Genomic DNA, 27450 nt, shown 5'->3' on the forward strand with positions numbered 1-27450 from the left:
TGCAAGCATCACCTTGACACTCCCATAAATGCCATGGTGTTGGTGGCCTGTCTTGATTTTCCTCTGTTCTGTGCCATCTCTGATCCCGGTCACTGATCAGATGGGTGATATTGGAGACTTCCAGTGGCGGCGGGACAGCCAGCGAGCTCTTTGTGCACTCTGCAGTTCTGGATCTGCCCTTGGCAGTGTGGGTAAGTCCCTGCTCCATCCCAGACACCTGGTTTCAGTTTCCCAGCAGCAGCCTCTGACTCAGGTGCTGTCATTGCCCTTTGGCAACTCAGGAACTTTCAGCTGCATTTTTCCATTAATAGTATTTTCACAGGTGGGTTCCTCGGTAAAAAGGCTCATTAGTGGTTGGAGCAGAGTGGAAAACCCTCTGGCACGTCTGTCTGCAGCTCCGGTTCTCCTGTGCCGGGGCATGGGATGAGATTGCCTGTGGCCAAGCAGCTGGTCGAGTTTCCGTGGTCGCTGTCAGACTCGTGGCTTTGTGGCCGAGACAACCTGGCTGTGGGCAGAGGGCTGAGGTCTTGGGTGTTTCTGATGGCAGGTTGCTGAATGTCCTCCTTATATCCCACAGCTTGAAATAATAGACCTTGCTCCTGCTGTCCCCGACCCCAGTGTAAATTTTGTGGGAGAAGCAGGGCTGGCCCTGGGGAGGAGAGGGCTGGTGCTGTTAACGTTTCAAGGGTGGGTGGACACAACCAGCCTGAGCACCAGTTCGAGGCAGTGAGCAGGTCCTCACTTATTTCTGGGTAGGTACTTAAAGCTGCTCTTTTCTTCCCCGCCCTTGGTGGGCAGAGCAGCTGCTCCAGGTGTGAGAAGCACTGTGACCAAGCTTGCCCTGGGGGCTGCCAAACAGAATGTAAGCAATGCAGCTGTCAGCGTGCATGGTGTGACCTGCCTGCGTTGTGTCTCGGGTGACGGCAGGATGGGCGCCTGCCACGGCAAGCACAGCTTCGAGACCACCTCCCACCGCCACACCTGCTTGATCAAGGACATGAAGATGGAGGTTGCGAACAAACTCCGGTACCCACCTGGCAGCCAGAAGAAGGTGAATTTGGCCAAGTTCTTCGTCTTGAAGCAGTTGTGGATTGTGGTGGTGAAGGTGAGCTTTGGCTCTGCTGTCCGCGTGAGTGCGTGTTCCCAGCTCTGTCCCCTGAGCCCCACCTGGTCTCAGCCTCCATCGCCCCATTGCCTTGGGCTCTGCTCCCTCCCTGTGGGGCTCAGCCTTGTTTCTGTGCCTCTCCAGGTGGTGTCCCCCAGCCCAGAGGTGTGATCAGCCGTCAGCAGCACACCAGACCCGTAACCCACCATTCACTCCCTGCAGTCCCAGTGCTGTACAGATTTTTTGCTGCAATTTCTTTTCTTCCAAGGCAGCCAATGCACTGAAGAGGTAGAAGCAAATGAAATGCACCTAAAGCAGAAAATCTCCAAGCTGGAGGCTCTGGCTGAGACACAGGAATCGATTCAGACCTACACCGTTGGTCGTGCCTCAGCAGAGTGGCAGCAGGTGCAGTGAGGCAGCATCTGCACTGCTTTGCGAACGGGAGCCCATCTGAAGCTCTTGGGAATGGGGGAATAGTTTGTCACGAGGGTATCAAAGCAAAGCCAGTTGTTACTGAGCCTATCTACGTAACGTCTTGCATGATCCCCTCAGAAAGCTGTCTCATACCAGCAATAAGCCTAACAAAATGTGAGTCTTACTGACGGGGACAGTCCAGGCTGGTTGTCCCCAGCAGCCTGCCCAGAGCAGAGGGAAAGAGCCTCTAAGAACCTGCAGCATCCCATCCTTGACAGGACCTGCGACCAAACGTGTGATGTCTCGTGGCAGGGGAAAGTGCCTTTAGGTGTGCAAAGGCTACGTAAGGTGACAGCAAAGGCTTTTTGAGCTGAGGCCGCGCTCTGCCCCAAGGACTCGAGGAAGGTCAGGGACCGTTGCACTGCTGGTGCGCTGCATTTGGGCAACAACAGGGGCATGGCTGTGACCGGAGTCCCAGGTCTGGGGGAATCCTTGGCCAGAGTGGCTGAGCAGCCAACCATCTCATCTGTATTTTAATTTCAATACTTTACTGGTAGGCTTTTACCTCCAAACTTGTAACGGAAAGCTGACCTTGAGCCTTGCTGAATGAAACCTTTGTTTGCTGTGACGGCCACCTGGGGCAGGGTGAGACCCACGTGCCCGGGGTCCCGCACAGGCTGCAGCCCTCAGCATCAGATGTTCCCCTGCTCCAGCCTGAGCTCTGCCCTCAGCCTCCACCCAAAGGAGCCAGCCCCAGTCCAGCTGGATTTATTCTTTATTTGGCATTTGGCACGGAGCAGCAGTGTGAGCCGGGCTGTGCTCGGCTCCGGTCAGCGGGTAACAGCCGGCAGTGCGGGCTGGAGGGGGTTACCCACACGCTCGGTGTGCATTGGGCAGCCCAGAGCAGCATTTCTGGTGTTGGAGCAGCCACAGGGCCCCTTCCCAAGCGATGCCTGAGCAGATGCTGCCAAATGCTGATGGTGGCGCTTTGCCTCCCATGGGACAGGCATGTCCTGGATTTTCTCGCCGGCTGGTATGTGCTTTGTACATCCGTCCGTCAGGAGGGGCTTTCACCCCCAGAGCAAAGTCCCCAGAGTCCCTGGTGCAGGTCAGTGTTTGGTGGTCATCAGCTTTATGACGATGCCGAGCGCAAGCACCGCGATGGCTGCAGCCGCCGCCAGCACACGCCGGATGATCAGCTCCTTGGTGACCGTGGCGGTGGCCGGAGGCGACGTGGCAGGCGTGGCTTCCCGGGGCTCCAGCTGGTACGTCGCTCCCTCCATCCTGGTGATGCCCATGAGCACAACGCCGTTCTGCGCCTCTACTCCTGCTGCAAGCAGCATGGGGCAGCGTTGCCGAGGGCTTTTGGGGAGATTGAGGGGTTTCTTGGGAGGGTTTTGTTTGAGGTCTGAAAGAATGTTATGAGCAGCCCAGAGCGTGGAGAGCCCCAGCCCTTGATGGAGCTTCAGTCGGTGCTGGTTGTCTGTAAGGTGAGAACTGCCCAGGGTGCCCCAGCCCTCCAGGTTGTGCCCCCACCAGCCTCCCTCACCCTCCCAAGCCCATCCTTGTAATTACTGTTTTCCCAGGAACTGAGGCCTCACCAGCGCTACGCTGCACCCCCGGTTTGTGGGCTTGTTCCTGGCTTACGTGAATCCTTGGGGACCCTTCCTGGACCCAAACCCACCACCGCACACAGCGCCCAACTCCTGGCCATACCTACACATGCCCGCACCGCCACGGCTGGGGGGTAAGCGTGGGGTGGTGGGGCTGGTCCCACACCAGAGGGAAGTGCCTTGCAGGAGGGTTCGGGGCCCACGTTTGGCTCCTCTGGCAGCGGCTGGGTCACTCCTGCACGGTGCTGAGCCTGGGGCAAAGAAGGCACTGGGTTTAGCCAGTGGCGTGTGGTGTGGGAAATCCCCACTCAGCAAAGCCAACACGTTGCCTCTCACGGGGTTCGTCTGGCTGGAAATGGCACCGTGTAGCTGAAAGATGCCCAAGATGAGAGGTGCTGACTGGTGGCAGCCCTGGGGCTGGCGGGGCACAAGGTGATTCTCAGGGCTGCAGGGTTGAGGTAGCCTCAGTCACCCCACCTGCTTTGTGCTTCATATACCCAACCCCCAAGCGTGGCACAAGGTGCAGAGGGAAACCTTGAGGCCGTTGAGTGCATGTGTGGGAGAGGGCTGAACACAGGCGTGCCTGCGTCACGGGAGCACTGGGTTTTGCTGGGGGCTTTGGAGGCCAGCCCTGGGCGGTGCTGGCCTGTGGGATAAACCTATGATGCTGTCTCATCCCACCGCGATCCCAGCCAAGGCACTGAGGACCTTCCCGCTGGCAGGGCGCGATGCTGTGGGCAGGCGGGTTACCTCCTCAGCCGCCTTCTTCCAGTCCGTGCGGGCGATGTAGGCGATGAAGCAGGTGCAGAGGATGGCGACGCAGACGAGCATGCTGAGCCACAGGCCTGCAGAGGGCACGCCAGCGTCAGCTGGGTGCTGCAGCTGGAGCAAACCCAACTGAGACGGCACCTCCGGGTGGTGAGTCAAGAAAGGGGCTGTCACGGAGGTCAGCAGGTACACGGGAGGGGACGGCTGTGGGTGCCTGCTGCTGGGCTGCCCCACAGAGGTTGCTTTTTCCCAGTATAATTAAAAGCCCTCAGTAGTTGCAGGGGCCATCCCAGGCCACCCCAGTGTGCCCAGTCCCCAGCCCGGTAGGAGGGCAGAGCCAGATGGGATGGTTATGGCGAGCCATCGGTGGAGCTGGCGGGGAGCTGCATCTGCCCACGGGGGGATCTGGGGGTCGGTACCTATGACGCCGATCCTGGCCACGAAGAGCAGCACGGCTCCCAGGGGCAGGCCCACACCATAGTAGCTCACAGCGTTGAGGATGGCGCCGAATTTCTGCTTGCCTATGCCTCTGAGCACCCCGCTGCAGGCACCCTGCCAGGGAGAGGGAGAGGGGCTGGGGCCAGGGCTGGGAGTGCCGCCTTGGCCAAATTCAGGGCTCTGCCGCTGCCTGGGGGCTGGTGAACCAGACCGGTGATGAAACAGCTTCCCACCTCTGCCCAGTTATTTCTGTGTCCCTGCCTGGTCCTGTGGGTCGGCATCTCTTGTGCACTTGGTATTTTCAAAGGAGCGACCCCAGGAGCTCTGCAGGGTGCTGGTGCCCACCCCAGCCTGAGGGACCCCCGACCGACCGACCTGCGATGCTGCTGCTCAGCACCAGGGTCCTCTACCGAAAGCAGCAGCATCCCGAGGCGACTTACACACATGGCTTCAAACAAATGGAAGACGACGTAGACAGGCATCACCCAAGCCACCAAGTCAACGATTTCCCTGGGGACAGAGAAGAGCCAACAATTGCTTTTGGAAACCAACCTCTGCACACCAGGGCTGGGAGCCAGGGGCACGCACCTGTCGCTGGTGAAGATGTATCCGAGCACGTCCTTTGTGGCAGCCAAAATGGCCCCCACGGCTACGCAGAACCCCCCTGAAAAACAGAGCAAAGCGCTGAGCCTGGCCCAGCCATGACGGGGAGCTCAGGAGCAGCCGAAGGGAGAGAGCAGGGGACAGCGGTGCGCGCTGCGGGCACAGAACTGCAAACGCTCCCTGCTCCTGCTGTGCCTGGAAGGAGCCTCAGCAAAGGCTTCCCAGTGCACGGGCGGCCTGACCTGTGCAGAGCAGGCTGGTGGAGGAGGATCTCTTGGCCGTCTCGACATCGCCGGCGCCCAGCGCGTTCCCCACCTGCACACTGGCGGCCGTGCCGAGCCCCAAGGGGATCTGTAACCACAAGGCCGAGGCTCGTGTGTGCAGCCGGGTAATGGAGCCATCCCCGCGATAGCGGAATAACCACCCAGAAGAGAGGGAGCAGGAATTCAGGACTGAATTTAAAACATCTCGGTAGGAGGGATAGGCAGGAGGAGGGAGAGGCTTAAGTGCAGAGGGGGAAGACTGAGATTTGCTAGAGCTGATTTTTGCTGGGTGTCTGTACTGGACAGTCCCTGGGGAGCCCTGGTTGGAAAGAATAATCCCCAGCCCTTACCATGAAAGCGACAACGGACACCTCGTAGATGATGGACTGGGCAGAGAGCTCCACGACGCTCAGCAGGCCTGGGGGAGAGGAGAGGGTCAGCGCTGGGTTCAGGTGCCCGGCGGAGAGCCGCTCTCAGCCCCCATGACGGCCGTGGATGCTGTGCTGGGTCACAACTGCCCCTCGCTGCTGACCTATCAAGAAGCTCCCAATTTCGTAGGTCCACCATTCGATGCACATCATGAGCATGCTGGGGAGAGCCAGGGAGGTGAAGCTGTCCCACTCCAGCAGGCACTCGCTGGACCAGCCTGCAGAGAGGAGAAACGTCACCTGACGGGTGACCAGATGGGCCATGTGTTACACCCTTGAGAGCACCCGAGGCAGCTGGAGGTGCCATTCCAGTTTGCAGAGCCCCCAGGGCAATGCTCCTCAGCTCCATAGGCCCTCCAGCAGCAAAGCGTGCACATAGAAGCTCTGCTGATGCCATCCTGTAGGCCACAGAGTGGTGCAACCCTCAGCTAATCCCTGCTGGAGGAAAATGTCTAAGGACAACTTCGTGCCTACGTCTGTGCTCATCCAGCTTTGGGGCTGAACCCTACAAAGACTCAGCAGAAAGTTTCATTTCTCCAGAATTAATGTTTACTGCTCCGCTATCTGCCAACGCTCGCGCATGACATGCTGCCACCGAAGCAGCACCACGTTCCTGGGCCGTACCGGGCTGAGGTTAATATTTCACCGTCAGGGCTAACAGAATTCACTTGGTAGGAGTGGTGGAAGATTCATGAACACTCGTGTAAAGCGGGACCCGGAGGGAGCTGGGGAGATGCCCTTACCTCCCCAGGTCTTCACGTGGAGTTTCTTGCCTATAATATACAGGAACAAGAAAATGGTTTGTGAATACTGAGCAACGGTGTTGGCCCAGGCAGAGCCCCTGCAAAGGAAACGAGAAAGGTCGTCGGCATCTTGCTCACGCCTCCCCGGTTCAGGGTGACAGACTGTAACCTCCTGCCGTGCCCCCGGGAGCGCTGGATGCTCGGCCACGCCTGGTGGTTCCGACGTCCCTGAAAAGTCCCTTGCCATTGCCAGGTGCTGTGTTTCCCCCTCTGTGGGATGCAGGTGCTACTCACGTGATGCCCAAGTGGAGCACGTAGAGGAAGATGTAGTTTGCGATCACATTGATGACGTTGCCGACGAACCCACTCAGCACCAGCGGCCACATGATCATCTGCAAAGAGGAGGTGGGGGCTACGGCACCATCACAAAAGCTGTGGGAGAGAGGTGCGGAGGTCCCCACCAGCCCCGCACTGAGCAGCTTTCCCAGCCAGAAAATAGGCTGCTGATGGCGTCGCCTGCTTGGAAAAATGAGTGTGTTGAAGGTAAATCCCTGATGTGGGGAAGTGTGAAGGGAGGACCACAAGGCAGATGGATATAATGGGCTGTGGGATGGGGTGATCTCCAGGGTCAGGGCTGCTCTGGGGCACCCGGACAGTGGTGGGGGTAAACCCTGCCTCGCCACTGGGAACAGCAAGCACAAAAACTGTGCTTGCGTGATCAAGGGGAGCCCCGAGCCAGGGCTGGCCCTCTGTGGGTGAGGGCTGCAGGACCCACCTGGTTCTGCAGGTATCTTGCCTCCAGGTTATACAAAAAAACTGCCTGAAAAGGAAATCGGTGGATGGCATGAGGCCAGCGCTGAGCAGGGGTTGCGCTGCTGCGGTGGAAACGAGGAGCGGGATGGCTGGTCCGCCTGCGTGGCCAGCATCCAGGGTGCCCACCGGGACTCACCGGGAGAGCAGGGACAAACGCCATCACATAGCGCTGGGTCAGCCTGAGGGACATGAGAGGTACGGTCAGTGAGGGGCCACGGCCGCGGTCCCCCCAGCCCCACCAGGCCAGGGAGGGATGAGCCAGTGGTGTCTGGGCTCTGGGACCACCCGACCTGGAGACCTCAGGGTCCTGGCGGATGAGGAGCAGGAGCTGCTCGATGTTGATGAGGATGGCACAGCAGGGGAAGCAGCAGAGCAGGAGGATGAGGATGGCACGCTGCAGGATCACTCCCACGCGCAGCAGATTCTTGCTGCCATAGGTCTGCAAGGCAAGAGGACAGGGAGCTCTGCTGCTCTGGCAGCACGCTGGTGCTGGGGGGGGACAGGGACCCCACAGAGCAGCCCTGACCACCCCAGGCACCACCTGGGAAGGATTTGGTATTTTCATGTGACCATGGAGCTCCCTGTTATGGGGGAGAAGCTTCCCAGGTCGCAGGTGCAGCCAGGGCGCAACGCAGTGCCTGGGCAGCATCAGCCGATGCTGGAAAGCCCTGTGCCTCCAGGACAAGAGCCAGCACCTCTTACCCACCTGTGATATCAAGGTGTCACATGCCGAAGACAAACCATAACCTACAGAGATGGCAGTAACATTTATAACCTGGAAACAGGAGATTTAAAAAACAAAAAAGAGCAGATGAGCATTTAAGACTTTTAGGTAGGGAGAGGGACTAAAAGGAAACGTGGGAGTCTGAAATCTCCTCTGCCCTTCTCTGCCTCCCTTCCTGTATCCTGTCCCAGCGTCAGCACCCAGGAATGCTTACAGCGATGGCCAGCGTGACGGCGGCCAGCTCGACCTTGCCCAGGTGGCCGCAGAATATGGAGCTGACGAGGTGTATCAGGAAGATCAGCAGCTGGATCAGGATCTATAAGTGAGGAAGAGGAGAGGTGGAAATCAAAAACAGAGGTGAGCAGGGGTGGCTGTGCTCGGGGGAGACCTCTGGGCCAGAGCATGGGATGGGAGGGGAAGGCAGCTGTACATGTTTAGCTGCGTGCATAGAACCAGTCAGGCAACCCAATCCCCCCCGACACATCAGCTGAAGCTGACCTGAGGTTTTGAGCCCCTTGCCAGGTGTTTAGCATCACTCCAGGTACCTCTTCTCCAGGAGCTCTTGGGGGGCTCTCATGTCAGTGGGGCTCCACTGGCTGAGGGACCCACTCCCCAGGGTGCCCACGGCATCGCGGCTGCCCCAACACGCCAGCGCTCTCCTCCCAGGGTCCTTACCAGCGGCCCCGCCAGCACCAGCAGCTTCTTTGCATCCTCCCAGAAGTTGTCCGGGACCAGGCGCTGAAGCCAGCGGCGTTTCTTCCCGCAGCTGCTGGGTGTGAGATGGTGCTGGCCAGCGGCCATCACCTCGCTGAAGCTGTGCTCCTCGGCGAGGGTCGCCTGCTTCATGCTGCCGCTCTGCCAGGGGAGTGAAACAACCCTCTTCCTCCGCACTCTGTTAAAACCACCCTGCCAGGGTGAGCAATGTGTAACCACAGCGGGGTGAACTTCAGCCAGGGCTGGGCGAGCCAACCGCATGCTCCCTGCTGCCGGCAGCTGGGTCGGTGATGGGAAGTGCAGGCAGTGGGTCAGGGCAGGGCAGGGAGCTGGGGAGGCCAGTGAGGGTCCTGTACGCCGCTGTGGGCAGCGCAGAGGAGCCTGGATGTGCAGTGCAAGGTGCTTGCTGCCTGCCCCGAGCTGGTGTAGGGACCACGTTTTCCCAACTCACTCCCACAAGCTTTCCTACCTCTCTCTGGCTTCGCTGCAGCTTTGCTGGCCAGTGGGCTGGAAGGTTCTCCTCCTCTTCCAGCAGCGACGGAGGGCTCATGGATCTGTGTGCGGTCTCCTGTGAGCTGCTGCCGGCAGTGGCAAGGCCACTGCCTGTCTTGGCCCCTCTCATCACAGCATGGCGGTGGCCAATACAAGCCGGCCCCATTGGCTCCGGCTGTCGGCCTTGCACAGCAAGGCAGCGTCAGGTTTCACCGGCACCCTTCTGCCAGACCAAATATAGCATCCTGCCTTGGCCCACCACAGGGCAGGGGAGGCGGAGGGGAGCTGCTGCCAGGGTGCAGACGCTCTCCCGCACAGAGCAGGAGGTGGGTTCTGGTGGGATGGGGTAGCCCACAGGGCAGAGCAAGGCAGGCTTCCATCCCAAAGCTACCCAGACTCTGAGCAGGGCACAGGCTGCCACATCCTCCCCACATGGGGGCAGAGGCTGCTGGGGTTGATGGCTCCTTCATCTCATGTCTTTTCATTCCCAGCCCACAGGCAGCCAGCACCAGGAGAGTTGGGAGGTGCTGTGCACCAGCTGTAGGTAATATTCACCTCCAAAGGCGGACCGTGTGCCACACGACAGAGGTAATGGCCTCACCGCTGTCACACAGCTGCAGGTAAGAGCCTGGGACAGGTCCTGAGGGCAGGCAGTGCTGGGGCCTTTGCACTAAGAGATACAGCAGTTCCTCGATGGCTCCGTAGGGTTGTGCAGCACACCACCCACCCTCTCCCGTGCGGCTCAGCGGCAGTGTAGGAGTAACCAAGGTGCACAAACCCTGCTCATACCCGAGGGGAGCAGTGTGCTCTGTGAGCCCCGCTCAAACCCTGGCTCCCACTGCACCCAGAGCCAGCCCCAGAATGCAGGGCCAGGAGCCTGAGGCTCTGCCCTGTGCATGTCGTCCATGCTGCGCAAGCCAGGCACACGCCTCACACCTCTAACAGCTTAGTCATGCCACTGACCGGTGTCATGCTCACACCACATTAACAGCCCAACATTTACTCAGAAAACTTTATTGTATCAAAAATCCCACCTTACAAAAGTGCAGAGAAGTTGCTTTAGGCCCTGCGCCTGTAACACAAAGGGAGAGCAGGGCCAGCAGCCACCACCCAACGCCCCGGCGGCAGTCAGAGGAGTCAGCCACCTTCCAGCAAAGTCAGCCTTGCTCTGTGCTGCCCCAGCAGTAGCGAGTGGGCTCTGCCATGCCACAATGCTGGTGCATGATGAAGCGTGCTGTGGGCAGCAAGAGCCTCTGGCATTAGCAAGTGACACGGACAAATGCCCCAGGGAGTAGGACGCAGGACAGCAGCACAAGGTCCCCGTCTCCTTCCCAGGCCAGCCCCAGGATACATTCCCGCCTACCATGGGTGACATCCCAGTGCAGTGCAGGAGAGAGACCAGCTCTCAAGCACTTTCTTCCCAGATGCCACATCCTCACCCCTTTTAAGAACACTGCGCGTGGGATAAAACATTGTGAGTTAACCAGAACCTGAGCAAAGTGACTCTTTACAAGGAACTGAGGGGGAATTCCTTCCCCCATACCACCCTCCTGGCACATGACCATGTGCCCTCCTGCTCCGTGCACAGCTCCCCTGCACCACTGGTTCTAGCCATTGCCAGTCAGGAGCCGGACCAGTATGCCCACCAGCAGGACAGCGACAGCAGCGGCAGCAGCCAGCACGCGGCGGATGATCAGGGCCTTCCATACCACAGCCGGAGGAGCAGGGACAACAGCAGCCTCCTCCGGTGCGATGAGCTGGTGGTCAGGTTGCCTCTCAGCTCCTACGATGCTCTCAGGCAAGGCCACAGTGTCCGTGTCAACAGAGTCATAATCTGTGTAACAGAAAGGGGAGTGCTGCAGGGAAGCAGAGCTGCAAAGTCAGGGGATCCCAGTCTGATGCTGCACAAGTGCTAGTACAAGTCCTGAGGTCCCTTCCCAAGGCTCAGGGACATGCCACAGCAAAGTGGTGGATGTTCCCAGGTAAGGCAGGCACTGGCTGGCAGCCCAGGCTCTTCCCTGGAGCAGCCACGGTGGTGATAAGGGTAACGGGGTAACTTGTACCCCACTACTAAGTACAGGAGAAGTGCCACTAGCCTGGGACCAGCACCAAACACTGCTCTTTCCAGCCATCGGGGCCTGCAAGATAAGACTCTGCTGCTGTGACGGAAAGGAAGGGTTGGGTGGAGAATACAGGCTCCCTCCCTGTTGTCAGGCCCAGTTACATACCCACAGCAGATGTTTTGTTAGCAGCTGTGCCATTGGAGTTCACATCTTCCAGTTGTTTCTTCAGTCCAGCTCGAACCTGAGCCTAAAAACATACAGAAGAGTTGCCCTTCCCAGAGCAAGGATGTCCTGCCCAGACAAGCAAACCTCAGCCTCCTCCCTCAGCACCGAATTGCTCCTCTGCTACAGGAGAGGGACAGATCCCACCTCACTTTTGCCTCCTCCCAGAGAGCTGTGGCATTGTACTGGGACAGGAACTCACCTAACACCTTTTAAGAGTCACGAGAGAAGCACAGGTCTCACCTCTTCTGCAGCTTTCTTCCAGTCCATGCGCATCACAAAAGCCGAGAAGGAAAGGGCTTGCAGAGAGATGCAAATGATCATCCCCACCCACAGACCTGCAGCAAGGGAAAGTCACTTGAGCGAGGGCTTGAGGAAACCCTGCTTTTGCCAGTCACTGCCAAAATGCCCAAGGACTTCAGTGGGGCCAGATTATTGCCCCATGTCTAACCCAGTCTTGATGGAAGAGCTGCCCTGAAGGGCAGCGAGAGGAAACCGCTCCTCTGGGGGTCCTATGCTGGGAGCAAGCCTGGATTTACTGGGACATCTCAGCACCCATTTGATGGAGGCTGCTCAGAGCCTGACTCAGCTGAACACTTCAGCGTGCAATCTAGCCCCACCAAGCTGAAGGAGGATCCGAGCACAAGTTCCAGGGCTGAGCCTTTGCTCAAAGCACGGGGTTTGGCCCAGCAGAAGCAGTGCTGGCAGCTCGTACAAAGCCAGACTCCCAAAGCCAAAGGGAAGACACACGTACCTAACACCCCCAGCTTAGCCACAAACATCAGCGAGATGCCGATGGGCAGGCCGATGGCATAATAGCCGATGGCGTTGGCAATAGCACCCATCTTCTGCTTCCCTGTGCCCCGCAGCACGCCGCCACAGGTCGCCTAAGAAAAGCGGGCAGAGGGATCAGTACACGGCACAGCACGTGCTATGGAAGGTTCCACCACAGGAGCGCTGGGGTATGGCGCGGCCCTCCGAATAGGGGAACCCACAGCACTGGGCCAAGAGGGACCAAAGCCACATCACAGAGCACACGGTGCAGGGCTCCCCTCGTTCCAGCTGCGGAGCCAGGCGCAGAACGTGGAGCTGCCGGCAGACACCGAGGGGCATGCCAGCAGACCCCACAGTGCTTTCCGCACTGCCTGGGTCCCTCTCCCCAGGGACACAACAGGAGGAAACAGGCTGAAATTACTCTCTACCAAGCTGTATGAGCACTGCTGCTATGCTGTGAGTACCTGATGTCTCTGAAGATCCAGCCGCTCACTTGCGCTGCTCTGACAAGCTAGGAAAAAGCCAAAGCCTTGCCAGGGGGAAAAGAGGGAGAAAGAACTGGTAGTTCTGCAGCAATGCCAATAGGCAGCTACAAGCCCTGAGGTGCTATAGGCAATGCGAGCGGCCGCTTTGACAGTTTATCAGTTTACATCTCTATATCATTTTAACAGATCAAGAAAGAGCTAGAGGCAGCTTTGCACTCTCCATTGTACCCGCAACCTGTGGAGAGGAATGGCTCCACATACTGGAATACTCACTGCTGCTGCATCAAGCAAGTGGAATGGAGCAAAGATGATCATCACTTTGGACACCAAGATAACGATCTCCCTGTTGGGAACATGTATGTACTGGTCAGGGAAAGCAGCACAGCCTGGCCCCAAGGGGCTCTAGTTCTGACATATCTCTCTCGGCCAGCTGCAAAGTCAGACCCCAGCCCGTGAGACCTGCAGGGATGTGTGCAGCTTGGGTACCACTATGGTAGTGTCCCAGTGTCAGCAGCATCCGTGCTGCCCGCTGACACCAGGCAGCAAGGGAGGAACATATTTGGCAGATGGAGGTTTATGAACTCTATCTGTCAGCAGCTTCTGAGCAGCTCCTGGGATATAAATCACATACTCTACTCCAAGAAGGTAATAATACTCAAAAGCAAGCTGTTAACCCACTTGTCACTGGTGAAGATGTATCCCACCACATCCTTTAGGGTTCCCAGTAACACCGCAACCACCACAGCAAAAACCTCTGGAAAAAAAAAACAAGAAACAGTCAAATTGCTTGCCTCAAGGGCAACGTGTCCTGCTCCTTTATTTCCCTCTGCAGGACCTGGGCTGACCTGTGCACATCAAGGCAGTAATGCAGGAGGTCTTGGCTTGCACCACGTCCCCTGATCCCAAGGCATTGCCCACTCTGACACTCGCAGCCACGCTGAAGCCCAGAGGCACCTGAGTAGCAGGAGACAAGGAGAGGGTGAGTGGCAAGAGAGCCCGCAGCAATTTTCTTCCTCAGTGGGGAATTTGGGGCAAATTGGCATTACTGCAGTAAAGGGATTTTCCATCTGCAGCCCACCCCTGGACGTGCAGCCGCAGAGCAGGCCTGAGAGTCATCACCTGCCTGGTACCGACTCCTGCTTCCCTCCCCAGCCTTGATCTGCAGAGCCATTGCCTGGGAGCTCCTCCCAGGCTGACCTCAGTTTAATACACCCAGCCCTTACCATGTACGCCGCAGAGGAGAGCTCGTAGATGACAGACTGCACGCCCAGCTCCACCACACTGAGCAGCCCTGGAAAAGATTCATCACTTCATTAGGTCAGAATTAAACTCCTCCATTGCTACAAGAAGGCAGTGACTATAGGGTTCCCATCTAACAGGTGCAGCATCCTGCAGAACCAACCCTGCACATGCAGGGGCTGCTGGCAGGAGGTGCCCTGGGGACACACTCAGGAGGCAGCCACTGCAGCAGGCGTGGCTGGAAGATGACCTGTCAAACCAGAGGAAAAAGAGGATTTGGACTCACCTGCTAAGAAGCTCCCAATCTCAAAGGTCCACCATTCAATACACATCATAAGCATGCCGGGCACCGCCAGCCAGATAAAGGAGCCCCAGTCCAGGAGGCAGTCCCTGGTCCAACCTGCAATGAGGAGGTAAAGCAAAATGAATGCATGTTCTCCCTCTCCTCCCACAAAGGGGAGCCATATGCTCTTCTGGAAGCTCTCTGAGGGCAATCACCACCAAAGATCACAGGACATCAGCCTAGTCTTGCTGCATTCCTGAGACAGGATGCTCAGCCAGAATGTACTTGGAGCTACAGTAAAGGCCTTGAGGACATGGCTACAGCATCCTCCCATTGTGAGGGGCTGGTAATCCTGTATCAGGTGCTGGTGACCGTGCCAAATCCCCAGGGCCAGACACTGGTATTTTGAAGGATTAAGCTATGAACGGTACCTCCCCAGGTCTCCACATGGATCTTCTTCCACCACACATAAAGGAAGAGAAGAATGGCCTGGGTGTACTGAGAAACCGTGTTAGCCCAGGCAGAGCCCCTGGGGAGAGAGACAGGCAGGTTACAAGTGACACCCTCCCCAACCTCCTCAGCTACAGCAGGCGAGGCCTTGCTGAAGCTATGGGGCAGACCCCTCCAGCCTTATCTTTGCAGGCTGGTTAGCTGAGGGCAGAAAGCAGCAGAACTGAGCACCCAGGACACCCCCCGCAGCCCTGAGCAAACCACTGCACCCAGGGAGAGGCTGTCACCACCTCTGCTCACACTTACACCATGCCCAGCTTCAGCGCATATAGGAGGAAGGCATTCATGGCCACATTGAGGATGTTGGCTGCAATCCCCGTCAACACCTGAGGCAAAATGATCGCCTGGAAGCCAAGGAGAGACTTTGGAGTTTGCTTCCCCAACACTGCCCAAGCCCCATCCAGCCAACACAGGGGAGACCTTCAGCAATGCCCAAGGAGAAAGCCAAGGCAGTGACTCCTGTTTCAGGTAAAGCTGGATCGTGCCAGACATGCAGAAGGTAGCATGCAGGGCTCAGGAGCTGGTACAATCGACAAAATGCAGAGTTGGGAGGTAACCATGGGGAAATGGAGCAAACTAAGTGTGGTTCCCATGAGCTCTCCCTGCCCTGCAGGGCCGGCTGGGGGGCTGTGCAACACACGTTCCCCAGCCCAGCTCCCCCTAGAACAGGATGAACTTAGATCCCCAACTTTATCCATGTTCCTAGGAATACCTTTAATCTATGGCCCAGAATCTGACTAGTTATACAATACCTGACTTAGTAAATATCTTGTCTGCAGCTGGTACAGAAACGCCGCCTGCAAAAGTCAGTATTCATTTCATCAGCACCGCCACTCTATGGTTCAGCAGCCAGCTACCATTTAACACTCACAGATAGGTCCTTCCCTCAGCTCCCAGCACTGCCTTCTCAGGGTGCCCCAGCCAGGCGTGCTGCCCAGCACCCAGCTCCTGTGGTCTGGTTGAAGCATAGCATCTGCAGCACTGGCTGCACCCCAAGCCAAGAGTAACAAAAGGCACCTCCCGTTCCCACCGGGAAGAGACATCAGCCTCCAAATGGGAAGTCTATGCCTCATTGTCAGCGTGAGAGAGCCTGGAAACCTTGGAAGAAAGGATTAGCCTACAGACCGTTATTCCCCGGGGTACTGCTCCCTGCCTTAGAGGAGTCAGAGTAACCAGCCAAGAGCCCAGCAGCTATGAGTGTGTGCAAACAGCAAGCTGCAGCCTTTATCTCAGAGCTAAGAGTGAGCCCTGGAGCCCCTGGTTCCAATGTCCATCGCCAGTTACGTGTTGTGCAGAGACATGGCCTGCAGTAAAAGCCTCTGCACAGTAAGATGAAAGAGTGCATGTTTGCTGGTCCGGCAGCTGCTGGCCAATACATACCTATTAAGGCTCAAGATCAAGGGGCACATTGTAAAACCCTAAAGCATGCTGCCCTGTGACCAACATGGCAAAGGCCCTCCCTCTTTTCCCCTAATGTTACCAAGGGATACAGAGCTTCTAACAGCTTTAGCAGCAACTTACAGGAAGCGCTGGAATAAAGATCATCACGTAGACCTGAGTTAACCTGGAAAGAGAATTGTTTCCCCAGTTAATGATACAGCAAAGCAAGAGCCAAGCCAAGCAGCATTGCACTCAAGCTCCACAGAACCTTAATTTCAACACTACATTGCAACCCGTCCACAGCCAACTGCCTGCTCCAGACAGGCTCGATCTCACCCCTGACCTGGAGACCTCGGGGTCCTGTCGGATGAGCAGGAGGATCCGCTCGGTGTTGATGAAGAGCGCCCAGCAAGGGAAGCAGCACAGCAGCAGGATGAGGATCCCCCGCTGCAGGATGGTGCCCACCTGCTTCAGGTTCTTGCCGCCATATGTCTGAGTCAGGAGAGAGGACCAAGGTAAGCTTTACAGGGAACCAAGGGGTCTGGGCAAATCCTTAGACATTTAACAGGGAGGTTAACATCAATTAATTAACAGCAATAGGCTGATTAAATGCATTTCCCATGCTCTGCAGTGGCTAGTGCCAGGCTGGTTGGGTTTAACTGGCTCTCAGGTGGATTGCACATCCCTTTGCTGCCCAGGCATGGCCCAGGGCTCCTTGGGGGAGCTGCAGGGAGGGAGCAGGCTCCAGCCAGTGCATTTGTAGCCCCAGGCTGGCTGGAAGCTGCCAACCTCCTGCCCTTTGTGCCCAGATCACACTGCACAGGAGGTGAGACAACACTAATTGAACCCTGTCAGGCACAGGAAAGGGGGAGCTGCTACTGACCTGGGACATCAGCGTGTCACATGCTGAGGCTAAACCAGAACCGATGGAGATGCCTGTCACGTTGATAACCTGGAAGAGAGACAAGGGACTTGAGTTGCAAGGGAGGGTGACAGGGGACCTGGCCCAAAGCGCTGTGTCCCTCCCAGCTGGGTGGGGAGACTGTTCTGCTGCAAGTTTCTGGGAAGCTTCCAGCCCTTCTCCATTTCTCAGAATAACACATTCTTGTTACCTAAATAGTCTCTTCTCCTCTCTGGCATGGAAAAGGATCATCTAGCAAGAGGTGAATATCTAAAGGACAAAGAGCGCAGCTCCAAGCAGAAAGGTTTGGTAGATGCGATGTTTGCATTGCATCAGGCTGTGCTTATACACAGGGTCCTCAAAAATACATTCCTACAGGTTTGGGGTTTTTTTCTTCTTTTGGTGACACATAATTTGTATATTTTAAATCAGAGCAGAATCAGAGTAATACATACGGAGACGGCCAGCGTCACAGCATCCAGTTCGGCTTTCCCCAGGTGACCACAGAAGATGGAGCTGACCACGCTGATCAGGAACCCCAGCAGCTGGGCGACAAACTAGGATGGGAGGAGGAGGAGAGGAACAGTCAGGTTTCCTGGTGTCACCGCAGTGCCTTGCCTCAAGGCCAGGGCTCTGCTGTCGTGGGAACCCACCCCTGCCCACCAGCACTGCTGGGGCAGAGGGGCCAGCTCTAGGACTCTCCCAGGCTCTTGGGGCTTTGTCTTTTAAAGCATGCCTCTACCTGCCCCGTGGTATTTTGGTGTTATGCAGCCGATCTGGCAGATGGGGCTTAATGGCTTCACTAGAAATCCTCTTTTCCAGGATGCAAGATGCACAGAGAGGGAAAAATAAAAAAATCCCAATGCGTTTCCACACCTCTGTGCATCTAGGGGAAACTCTCCTCCCAAACAGCAACGTCCTTGCCTGCTGGAGAGATGCCAAGTCCAGCCTGCTTGTTCCTTGCCAGGGGCTACAGCAAGGCTTAAGGATGCTGTAGCAGATGCTGTAGCAGACACTGTACTCCAGACCTCATTTTCCCTTGGCAGGAAGATGCCCCCTCTACAGGCCTCTGGGGCATGGAGTCACGGCAGAGCTAGAACCAGATGGTAGGAGTTACGAGACGTTTATACCCGCTGAGGGGTGGGCACGGCTGGGCACCATGCCCAGGGTCCGCTCACGCTCCCTTCCACCCAGCAGCTGGCAAGCCGAGAGCCCAGCATGCTGCTGGAGAACAGCTCCTGTGGGGTCAGAGGAACAAGAGACCAAAACCTTCTCCTGTCCAGACCTCCCACCGCTGCCTGCAGATGCAGATCTCCTACCAGGCCTGGGCACGTTCGACCTGCTGTGAGTAATCCCCTCAGGAGGGGTCCATACCTCTGTGATTGTTCCAGTGCAGGGTTTGATGTGAAATGAGAATTAACTAGTGACAGCTGTAGGTTTGGTTTTGAGGTTATCTGTGCACACAGAGAAGCAGGCTGCGCCGCAGGTGGGACAGTTGAGGGGACTGAGATACGGCTGCTTATTCAGCTACAGAAACCAAAACCCATCTATACTTCCCCTGCTGCCTGATCACAACGGGTCAGTGCTTTGATGTCAGGGAGGACACCTCCGAGAGGTTCATCAGTTGGTACTTATTTACCGGATAAAGCAGAAGCTTCAAAGCACAAAACTTTACGCACGATGGATTTAGACCAGGGCTGTGGTATGCGCTCCCTTTTGCGGAAACATCTGCAAAACGTGCTCAGTGCTGTGCTGTCGGTCCCTGACTGCCAAGGGATGTGTCCCCTTCCAGACGAAGGGCAGTCCAGGGAGGATTCCAGGACAGCAAGCCATAGGCTACCTTTGCACCCAGAGTCTGCTGGAAGGGCTGGCATCGAGCAAGGCGACTTGCTCGTCACCCAAGGCGTATGTGGCAGCACCAGGGCTGTAGAATGGTTTCACAGAGCAATTTAATAGCTTATCTCCCCCTCCCCAAATCCACTGCTTTTCTTTTAAAGCCGAGCTGCCAGGCTCCGCTGGAGCAGAGCGCACGGATCAAACTGGACAGCAGCTGGAATCCCTGTGGCAAGGAATGAGCACTTGGATGGTAATTAAGGAATGAATGGTGGCGTTTTAATTCTAGCCGTGCCTTCGGCGGGCACGGACTGAGGGGCGGGAGGGACGGGGCCGGCCCCGCTGCGGGCGGGGAGGGAGGGGAGGCGACGCCCCGGGCTGCCGAGCCGTCCGCGGGCGCTGGACGGAGACCACGCGGGGGCACGGCGGGGCCGGGCTCAGCCCGGAGCCTCGCCTCCACAGCCCGGCGTGGCCGGGCCACGCCGCCAGGCTCCGACCCGCTGCCCGGGGCGGCCGCCCCTCACCGCAGCGCCGCGGCCGCCACCCTCCCCAACCCCCGCGCCCCCGGGGCGGGAGGGCGCCAGGCCCGTCCCCGGTCCCGTCCCCCGCCCCGGTTCGCCTCTCACCACGGGCCCCGCCAGCCGGGCCAGCTCGTAGCTCTCCCGCCGGGCACCCGCGGGCAGGAGGCGCCGGAGGCCCCGCAGGCACCGCGCTGCCGCGCCGCCCGCCGCCGCCATGAGCCGCCCCGCCGCCGCCGCCGCCCGCTCGCTTTATGGGCACGGCCCGGCCCGGCTCCCCGCCCCCGGGGCCGCGGGGCTGCCGCCTGTGGGCGGTGCGGGCCGGCACGGCACGGCACGGGCCCCTCCGCGCAGCGGCTGAGGGCTGGGGACCCTCCGCCGACCAAGGAGGGGGACCCCGACCTCCGTGCTCCGGCCGTCTGTCGGGGGGCGCCCGTGGGGAGGCGGGAGCTGGGGGCGCCCCGGCTCCGCACACACGTGTTGGCCGCGGCCCACCGTGGGTTTTTTCATAGAATCACAGAATGGTTTGGGCTGGAAGGGACCTTTAGGGGCCATCCAGCCCAGCCCCCCCGCAGTGAGCAGGGACATCTTCAGCTGGACCAGGTTGCTCAGAGCCCCGTCCAGCCTGACCTTGGATGTTTCCAGGGATGGGGCATCGACCACCTCTCTGGGCAACCTGGGCCGGGGTTTTACTACCCTCAGTGTAAAAAATGTCTTCCTTACATCCAGTCTAAATCCACCCTCCTTTAGTTTAAAACCACCATCCCTCATCCTGTCACAACAGGCCTTGCTAAAGAGGTTGAGAGGTTGCCCCCATCTTTCCTATAATCTGCCTTCAAGCACTGGAAGGCCACAATAAGGTCTCCCCACAGCCTTCTCTTCTCCAGGCTGAACAACCCCAACTCTCTCAGCCTGTCCTTGTAGCAGAGGAGCTCCAGCCCTTGGATCATTTTTGTGAGTCTGGCCCCACTCCAACAGCTCCATGTCCTTCCTGTGCTGGGGGCTCCAGAGCCGGACGCAGCGCTTCAGGGGGATCTCACCAGAGCGGAGCAGAGGGCCAGAATCCCCTCCTGCGACCCACTGCCCGCACTGCTGGGGATGCAGCCCTGGGTACGATTGGCCTTCTGGGCTGCGAGCACACATTGTTGGCTCGTGTCCAGCCTTTCGTTCACCAGCACCCCCAAGTGCTTCTCCGCAGGGCTGGTCTCAATCCCTTCACCCCCCAGCCTGAATTGATATTGGGGGTTGCCCCAACCCAGGTAGGGGGGATTGGGGACAGACCCATGTGAGAGCTGTGGGCTGAGGACCCCCCTTACGTGTGTTGGTGAGGGACTCAAGGCCATGCTGTGTGGGGAGCAGAGGACCCCCCTATTTGTTATCTGTCATCTAAAGCCCTTATACATGTTGGCTACGGGTTGGGGACCCCCTAGGAATCCCACATATGTTGACCAGGGGTTCATCAGCGATCCAGAGACCCCCTCCCCAGGTGGTGGCTACGGACTGAGGTCCTGATTGTGGGGCAATGGCTTGGGACCCACAATGTGCTGGCTGTGGGCTGGGTCCCCCAACATAAGGGCCTGGAAAGGAAGGGATGTCTCAGCACATCCTCCAGGACCAAAGGGATGTCCCCTCTGCCATCAGCATTACGATAACAGCAGGGGCAGCTGGCTCTAGGCATCCTCTCCCTCCCCTCCATCCACCCACGGGCACTTCACCAACAGGGTGACCTGGGGATCTCCCTCGGAACCAGGAACTCCCACCCGGCAGGCTGGAGCCCAGCTGCCTCCACAGCGCAGCTAGCAGGGTGCGAACATTTGAAGGGGGGCTACTGGACCCTAAGTTTGGCTGGGGCGCCCATGGCTGCGTTTGCCCAGCACCTGGGAAGGAGAGGCCTTGGTCTGGGTGGGAGCTTGGGTTGTTACAGGAGTGAGATTCTACCCAAGTGCAGGAGTTTGTAACCAAGTAGCTGTAACCAAATCTATTTCTAATGCACAGAAAATTACAGTGGAAAATGGGGCTTGGTTTTACAGCTGTTTAAACACTGCCCTGGTGCCTTACAGCTTGGTGTCACCGCCTAGAAATGTAAAGTCTCATTAATGTTTCACTTAACCCCTTGCTCCTTCAGATACAATGTGACATCATGAAAAAACGTATAATAGCAGTGGTGAGTCATAGCCGCTCATTTTACGTGCCAGGATGAAATCAGGGTATTTCTGGACAAAAGAGTGCCTGGTGCTGCCACAATCTGGTCTTGAGTTCCTCCTGAATTTGGTCATAGTCAATGGGGAAAGGGCAACTTGCAAAATTTACCTGAAGCCATTTCTTCAGGACCTGAGTGTTTCAATGTAGCCGGAGGATTTCATTTGCAGATCACCAAAACCTTTTCACAAATAGGGAGAGAACAATGTAAAGTTCAATGTAAGGTTTGGGAGCGTATTTTTACTTTGGAACAGTTTTTTCTTCCTTTCGTGGTGTTCACATCACCACCCCCCACCCTGGGTGGCTGGGGCCACCCTGATGTGATTTCGCAGTGTGCGCAGGCTGAGCTGAGGGAAACATTTTGCTCTTCTCCGAAGGGGGAAAGGAGAGGAACAAACGGACTTGCAGGATGGAAATGTCCTGGGCCAACATTTTCAGACATGGATGCTTCAAGTCAGATTCTTACATTAATGTTTCAGAGACGTGAGGCCTTTCTTGCCCTGAGTGCTCAGCACTCTCACCATTCAGGGCGCTCAGCTGCAGGTAGGACTGCTCAGCACCACTGAAAAGAGATTAAATAGAGATTTTCATGCTGATGTTAAGACAGCCAGCGTGCAAACCTCAGCCACGCCTTCGGAGGGTGGAAAATGGACTGAAGAAATGACAGAGAAGGTGTCACTCCAGGCTCATCCTAGGTAAAAGGCAGCAAGTTTCACTGGTGTTTGCTCCAATTGGTGTGGCTTCGTGCAGGGCTTGGCAAGCTGGGGCTGCCCCTTCTCTCCGTGATCCTTCCCTCCGCTGTGGCGGGCAGAGCAGCGGGCAGTTGGCTGCATGTGCTGCAGCCCGTGCTGCCTGCGGGATGGCACTGCAATGGCAGCCATGAAGAAACATAGACGTACTTTGCAGTGCATGACCTGCATCCTGGCTGGTGGTGTGACTGCTGTCACCAGCCCGGCTGTGAGATGGCCAGAGGGTTCCTGCAGTGTCGTTATCTCATGTGGAGGCAGGAGGGGAAATGATGTGGCTCAGACGGTGCCGTTCATGGTCCTCAACAAGCAGCACAAGTGTGAGTCCCTTTGAAGTTTAACTTGTGACCCTGCTGAGATCAATACCCTGGGCTGGCAAAGAGGAGGCAGAGAATCAGGCAGAAACCTGGGGGAAAGGACTTTGGAAAGAATAGGGGGAACTTTAAAAAGGCTTAGGGGAGAAATGTTACTTCCAAGCCCCAGGACCCAGGTACAGGACTAGCCCCTAGAAAGGCCCCCGACATGCATAGATGGGGTGTGATTGAAATCCTCGTCTTGTGTTTTGCTGCTACTGTTTGAAATCAAATATATTTGTTTGCTGTTTATGTGATTACATGTGGATCCCAGTCTTGTTGGGAGGCAGAATGGGCACCCCAGGACCTGGTCTGATGAGCAGGATCTGATGACCCAAGGTCTCCCCATCACCAGCACGACAGACTGGGCTCTGCTTCATCCTCCCTGCTCTCAGATTAGCCACATGAGCTGCTGAAGGGGACGTGGGTCGGTGCAATCTTGCAGGCTGAGCCCTGCACTGGCACTGGATGCCAGCACATTTGCTCCTTCCCTTTCTGTGATGGAGGCAAGGACCTTGCCAGCTGCCCGGCGAGATTCAGCAGGGCTCATCAGCTGCAGCTCCCAGACAGATCGGGAGGGTCAAAGGTACCTCTAAGCCTTGCACCAAGCTGCCCTCAGCAATCCAGATATTAACAGTATTGCAACACCAGTTAGAAGAATTTGAAGGGTCAAATTCCTTTGGAGCAGAACATCGCTGAACTCGGTCAGTTTAGACCTCCAGCGAATTTGGAGCAGTGTTTTGGAAGGCTGACACCTTAACACAGACCTGTTTGAAGGAGTTAATGTGTGACCAGCTACAAACCATCTGGAGCAGACAGATGGCCTGCCCTGCTGGAGCTGGTTTCGGCAGCTGGGACCCTGTGCAGTTCTCAGCAATGCTGATGTGAATCCAGAAGAAAGAAGATGAGGGAAGGATTGCAGTTGCTTGCATGCTCTGTAGAGCAGAATTAGGCCTTTTTTTCTGCTGATTTCCAGCAGGGTGACTACCCAGGGCTTTCTCTAGATATGTACATCCGTATTCTGAAAGACAGCCAACACCCTGTTACTAAAGTAAACCCCACAAACATACCATGTCTGGAACCATTGCGATTAAGAGCTACCAAATAAGAAAAATGTCACAACACAATGGATTTACGTCAAACATTCAACTGTTTGAAGAGTGTCTCTTTCTTTTAGGAGACCTTGCTGCTGGCCGATGTCCAGATACCATGGAAAAACCACTCCCCTCCGTGCAATCTGGAGTTCAGAATATAGCTAAATTGAAAAGTAAAGAGCCTTTTGCAATCACACCAGGTTTTATTTAAGCGCCACACCGTAGGATCAGGTGATCAGAGCCGTCAGTGGATACAGCACATGGATTTGGGGCTTGTCAACAGGGAGAACAAACCAGAATAGCTGTCTTCAGATAGCTCCCCTCTCATGAGAGCTGACTGTGGAAGAAAGTCCCTATGTTCTGGAGTAGTAACTGCATTAGCAAAACATGCTAATAATTTTAGATTATAGCGACCCTTACTGCAGGGTAGCTTCTCTATTGGGTACACAGGGATGGTTTTTCTGCTTAACCCCACGTAAATGTTCTCAAGTCCATCCTGCAGATTGACAAGGCTTCCTTGGGCCCAGGAGAACTGGTGTTCCATCGCTGCCTGCATCTCCAAGGTATAATTAATGTTCAATAATGTCAAAAAACATAATGTCTAGTGATGTTTTAAATGGTGCTGACTGGTGATGCAGCTGCTGCACTGAAGTGGCTACAGGACCTGCAGTTACACGGCTGTCAGAAAGCCTGGACTCGGGAGCAGGCAGCTCTCAGCAGACTCAAATCATCCTGGCTGTTCTTATTGCCCGTAACTGCTATTTTTTGGCATGGACAGTCACATGAACAGGACTGCTCACACCATTATTTGTCCCAGCTTGCTAGTGCAGGTGCGCCTCTGTAAGAAAGGTTATAGTAAAGCTCAAAACCGATGTTTACAGTGGCTGGAATTTGTCCAAAAGGCAGTTGCATGTTTTTAAAAAATAAAAAAAAAGGGCAACGAGCAATCTAGCGTCACACTGGTACCCACAAGCCTCACACGGCCTCCGTGCCTCTGCATTGCTGTGGATCCGCCGCTGTGTGCTGCTGCTTGCCCGTGCCCTTGCAGTGCTGTCTGAGCTGGGAGCGAACCTGGGGCTCCTTTTGTGTCCTGGAAAGCTGCCTTCGCAAAGACCGAGACTAACCAGACTGTCTCTCTCTGCTGTTGGTAAATAGGAGTTTCCTTTGATGGCTTCTTTTATGCTGTAGCTTTAGGGTAACTCAGCTACTGCTGTTTAAAAAACACCCTGAGTGTACCTTTCTTGTCTCTTTTTTGCTGCCGTGGGTTTAATTTGCTCCGCCTGATGAGCGCACAACCCCTCAGCTCGGTATCATCGGCTTCGGACAGAAGCTGCAAAACCTGACAAGCTTCCCCAGTTTGAAATGGCAAGCGGGAGCTCAACTCAGTTTGCCATTTCTGCTCCCAAGCCGTTGGGCTAGAGCTGGGGGCTCGCCCGCCGCCCCGGCTCTGTGGGCACCTGCAGCAGGCACAGGTGAGGGTTCGGGGGGTGCTGCTGCCCCCACCTGCAGCCCCGGCCCCACCAGGCAGCTCCGGGCCCACAGTCGCCCCGGGAGGTGGTGGTGGTGCCCCACGGGTCCCCGCTCCACTGTGGCGTGGGTGCCTCCGTCCCGCTCCCTGCAGAGCCGGCATCAGTGGAGGGGGAGGCCGGGGCTGGGAATGGGGCCCCTTTTCCAGCCGTTTTTGTCTTTGCCTGGCAGCACCCTCGGGCTCAGAACTTTCACCCTTTCATCAATATTTTTTTTTTCTTGCCAACAAGACCCTAACGAATGCTGGTTGTGGGGGAAACAAACCCAGGCGAACGTAAATATTTGGCAAATATTTACCAAATACCTTAGCAAAATATTTGCGAAATACTTCAGTGAAAAATACAATACATAATAGTCAAAGGGGATGCAGGGTAAAAAAGAGTACTTAGAAAAAATGAATAGGAGTTAGGGAAGTGCAGATTGGCACTGTCTCGGTATAGAAAAGAAACTGTTTATTAAAAGCCCCGTCATGTCATCCTGCCTTTTTAATTCCAGTGTTTCACGTTGGTTCTCAAACGGGCATCCTGAATCCACGGCTCTGCTGCGGAGCCTGCGCACGGGCAGACCTCCTCCCACAACGGGACCCTCACAAGTGTCCGCGTGGCTTAACCTCAGTGTAGTCACGCCTCACGTTGTGATGTTGTTTGGTGAGAACAGCTGTTTCCTCCGCTTATTTTGTTGTTCTTTAGGAGAAATGCTTTTTATTTGTTCTGTGTTTCAGAGCATCTTACTTCTGCTTTGCTCACTAAAAATGGGGCCAGACAAATTAACTGCAGTCATAAATGGTATTTTTACAACAGAATATTTATTGCCACATGGGTTGGTCGGGTTCAGGGCTGCAGAGTTAAAAAACAGCTTCCCTGCCCTGAAGAGCCCAAATACTTAATTAAGGCAGATAAGGCAGGACAAATAAAAACAAGACAAAACTCCTCTTGCTTTGAACCACCTCTAGGGAGCAGGTCTTGGCAAAAGAAAAGAGAGATTGTAAAGCTGTAATAATAATAATGATAATTAATTGTATTTATAATGCATCCCCTAATGCCTCTCGATGCTGTACAATGATTTTAAATACAATTGAAGGCAGCAACAATAAGAAGGCAAATAAGGAAGTGTTGTAAAAATAAAGGTGTCCTTTACAGTAGCTAGCAAGATTTAAGGGTGCTGGTTTGGGGCTCTTTCAAAAAGTAAAACAGAGGTGGTGTCCAACCTGGGCACACCCTTTGCTCCCCACGCGTTTTCGCAGCGCCCTCGCTGCTGAGAGCACACGTGCAGATGCTCCAACCCAAAAGCCTCAAACTTCAGCCCCCCAAACCCATCCTCCGGACTCAGCCCAACACACGCTTACGCGTTTATTTTGCTTCACTGGCGTGTGAGAGGGGAGGGTGTGTGTTTGTGTGCAGAGGTGTTTGCCGGCCAGGGCAGGCGGGCCAGGATCTGTGGCGTGGACACACGGACGTCGGTCCAAAGCGGCTGAGGATCCGTGCTGCAGTGGGTTCTGTGGGCTTGCAGGTTACAGACTTTGATTACAAAGAGTGAATAAATGTTAAAGCCTGGTTTGCATGTCACTGTTTAAGCTTTATTTCCAGCATTATTTCCAGCTTTATTCCAGCCAGCCAGCCAGTGTAATTCAACGCAGCCAAATTTACTTGTGTTTACACTTCTGGATTGGCTTTCAGATTTTTCCACCGCCACTGATAAGGGTAAACACGTATTTACATTAGATTTTGGAAACAAAGAGCTCTTGCTTTGCAGGCTTTGTGAAAGCTTGCTCTACCCTCACTGACACATGAGGCCAGCTGGGAGTCGCCCCCCTCTAGGCAGTGATTTAAAGGACGGGTGTCACAGCTGGGTGAGGGTACTTGCACGTGGGGTCTGGGGGGTGGGTGATGGTCCGAGGGCAAGCCAGGCACTGACCCCCAGCAGTAACTGGCTCCTGGCGGTGGGACGGGGCGGTGAGGCAAGGCCAGCGCCTGCCGGGGCCGGAGGCCTCGCCTAGTGTGGCGGGCACTGGCCGCAGAACTTCAAGAATATAAAGCTGCCCCAGGGAGGCATCACGGCACCAGCCTGGCGAGATACAAGCAGCACTCGGACAAGGCCCTCAGAGCCGCGGTGTGAATTTGGGGTGTCCTGGGCAGGGACAGGAGCTGGACGATGGTCCTTGTGGGTCCCTCCCAGCTCAGGACATCCTACGACTCCGTGATCCCC

At 56.2% G+C, this 27450-nt stretch overlaps 2 protein-coding genes and 2 long non-coding RNA genes across 9 annotated transcripts; 2 read left to right on the forward strand and 2 right to left on the reverse strand.

The window, feature by feature from the left end:
- Positions 1-843: 843 nt before the first annotated feature.
- Positions 844-10018, reverse strand: LOC104041196 (multidrug and toxin extrusion protein 1). Of its 4 annotated transcripts, XM_064468013.1 has the most exons (18): positions 9096-10018; positions 8588-8818; positions 8127-8228; positions 7895-7963; positions 7479-7627; positions 7325-7367; positions 7151-7195; positions 6670-6767; positions 6376-6473; positions 5737-5850; positions 5555-5622; positions 5184-5292; positions 4927-5002; positions 4779-4848; positions 4320-4452; positions 3883-3977; positions 3236-3383; positions 2139-2849 (listed from the first exon to the last, which is right to left on the reverse strand). In XM_064468013.1, exons 1-18 carry the CDS (start codon positions 9282-9284, stop codon positions 2629-2631), a joined length of 2058 nt encoding a protein of 685 aa, XP_064324083.1. In that variant the 5' UTR covers positions 9285-10018; the 3' UTR covers positions 2139-2628. The 4 variants fall into 4 exon arrangements, with proteins under 4 accessions (XP_064324082.1, XP_064324081.1, XP_064324083.1 ...); XM_064468012.1 differs by having other exon boundaries at positions 844-2846; positions 7479-7963; XM_064468011.1 differs by having other exon boundaries at positions 844-2849; positions 7479-7963.
- A 94-nt stretch (positions 10019-10112) lies between these two features.
- On the reverse strand, positions 10113-19577 carry LOC104041197 (multidrug and toxin extrusion protein 2). Its single transcript, XM_064468016.1, has 17 exons — positions 19435-19577; positions 17431-17532; positions 16958-17026; positions 16418-16566; positions 16216-16258; positions 15447-15491; positions 14941-15038; positions 14616-14713; positions 14188-14301; positions 13886-13953; positions 13508-13616; positions 13341-13416; positions 12936-13005; positions 12158-12290; positions 11647-11741; positions 11347-11428; positions 10113-10952 (listed from the first exon to the last, which is right to left on the reverse strand). Exons 1-17 carry the CDS (start codon positions 19543-19545, stop codon positions 10726-10728), a joined length of 1689 nt encoding a protein of 562 aa, XP_064324086.1. The 5' UTR covers positions 19546-19577; the 3' UTR covers positions 10113-10725.
- Positions 15024-19140, forward strand: LOC135316118 (uncharacterized). Its single transcript, XR_010375569.1, has 4 exons — positions 15024-15162; positions 16378-18081; positions 18173-18319; positions 18973-19140. It is a non-coding gene; the product is annotated as an uncharacterized LOC135316118 (long non-coding RNA).
- Positions 19179-26938, forward strand: LOC135316117 (uncharacterized). 3 transcript variants are annotated; one of them, XR_010375568.1, is made up of 4 exons: positions 19179-22591; positions 22899-24865; positions 25741-25892; positions 26489-26798. It is a non-coding gene; the product is annotated as an uncharacterized LOC135316117 (long non-coding RNA). The 3 variants fall into 3 exon arrangements; XR_010375567.1 differs by lacking the exon at positions 26489-26798 and adding an exon at positions 26832-26938 and having other exon boundaries at positions 19188-24865; XR_010375566.1 differs by having other exon boundaries at positions 19192-24865.
- Positions 26939-27450: the final 512 nt, after the last annotated feature.

The sequence above is a fragment of the Phalacrocorax carbo genome, chromosome 17, assembly GCF_963921805.1.
Source record: "Phalacrocorax carbo chromosome 17, bPhaCar2.1, whole genome shotgun sequence".
Classification (NCBI taxonomy): Eukaryota; Metazoa; Chordata; class Aves; order Suliformes; family Phalacrocoracidae; genus Phalacrocorax; species Phalacrocorax carbo.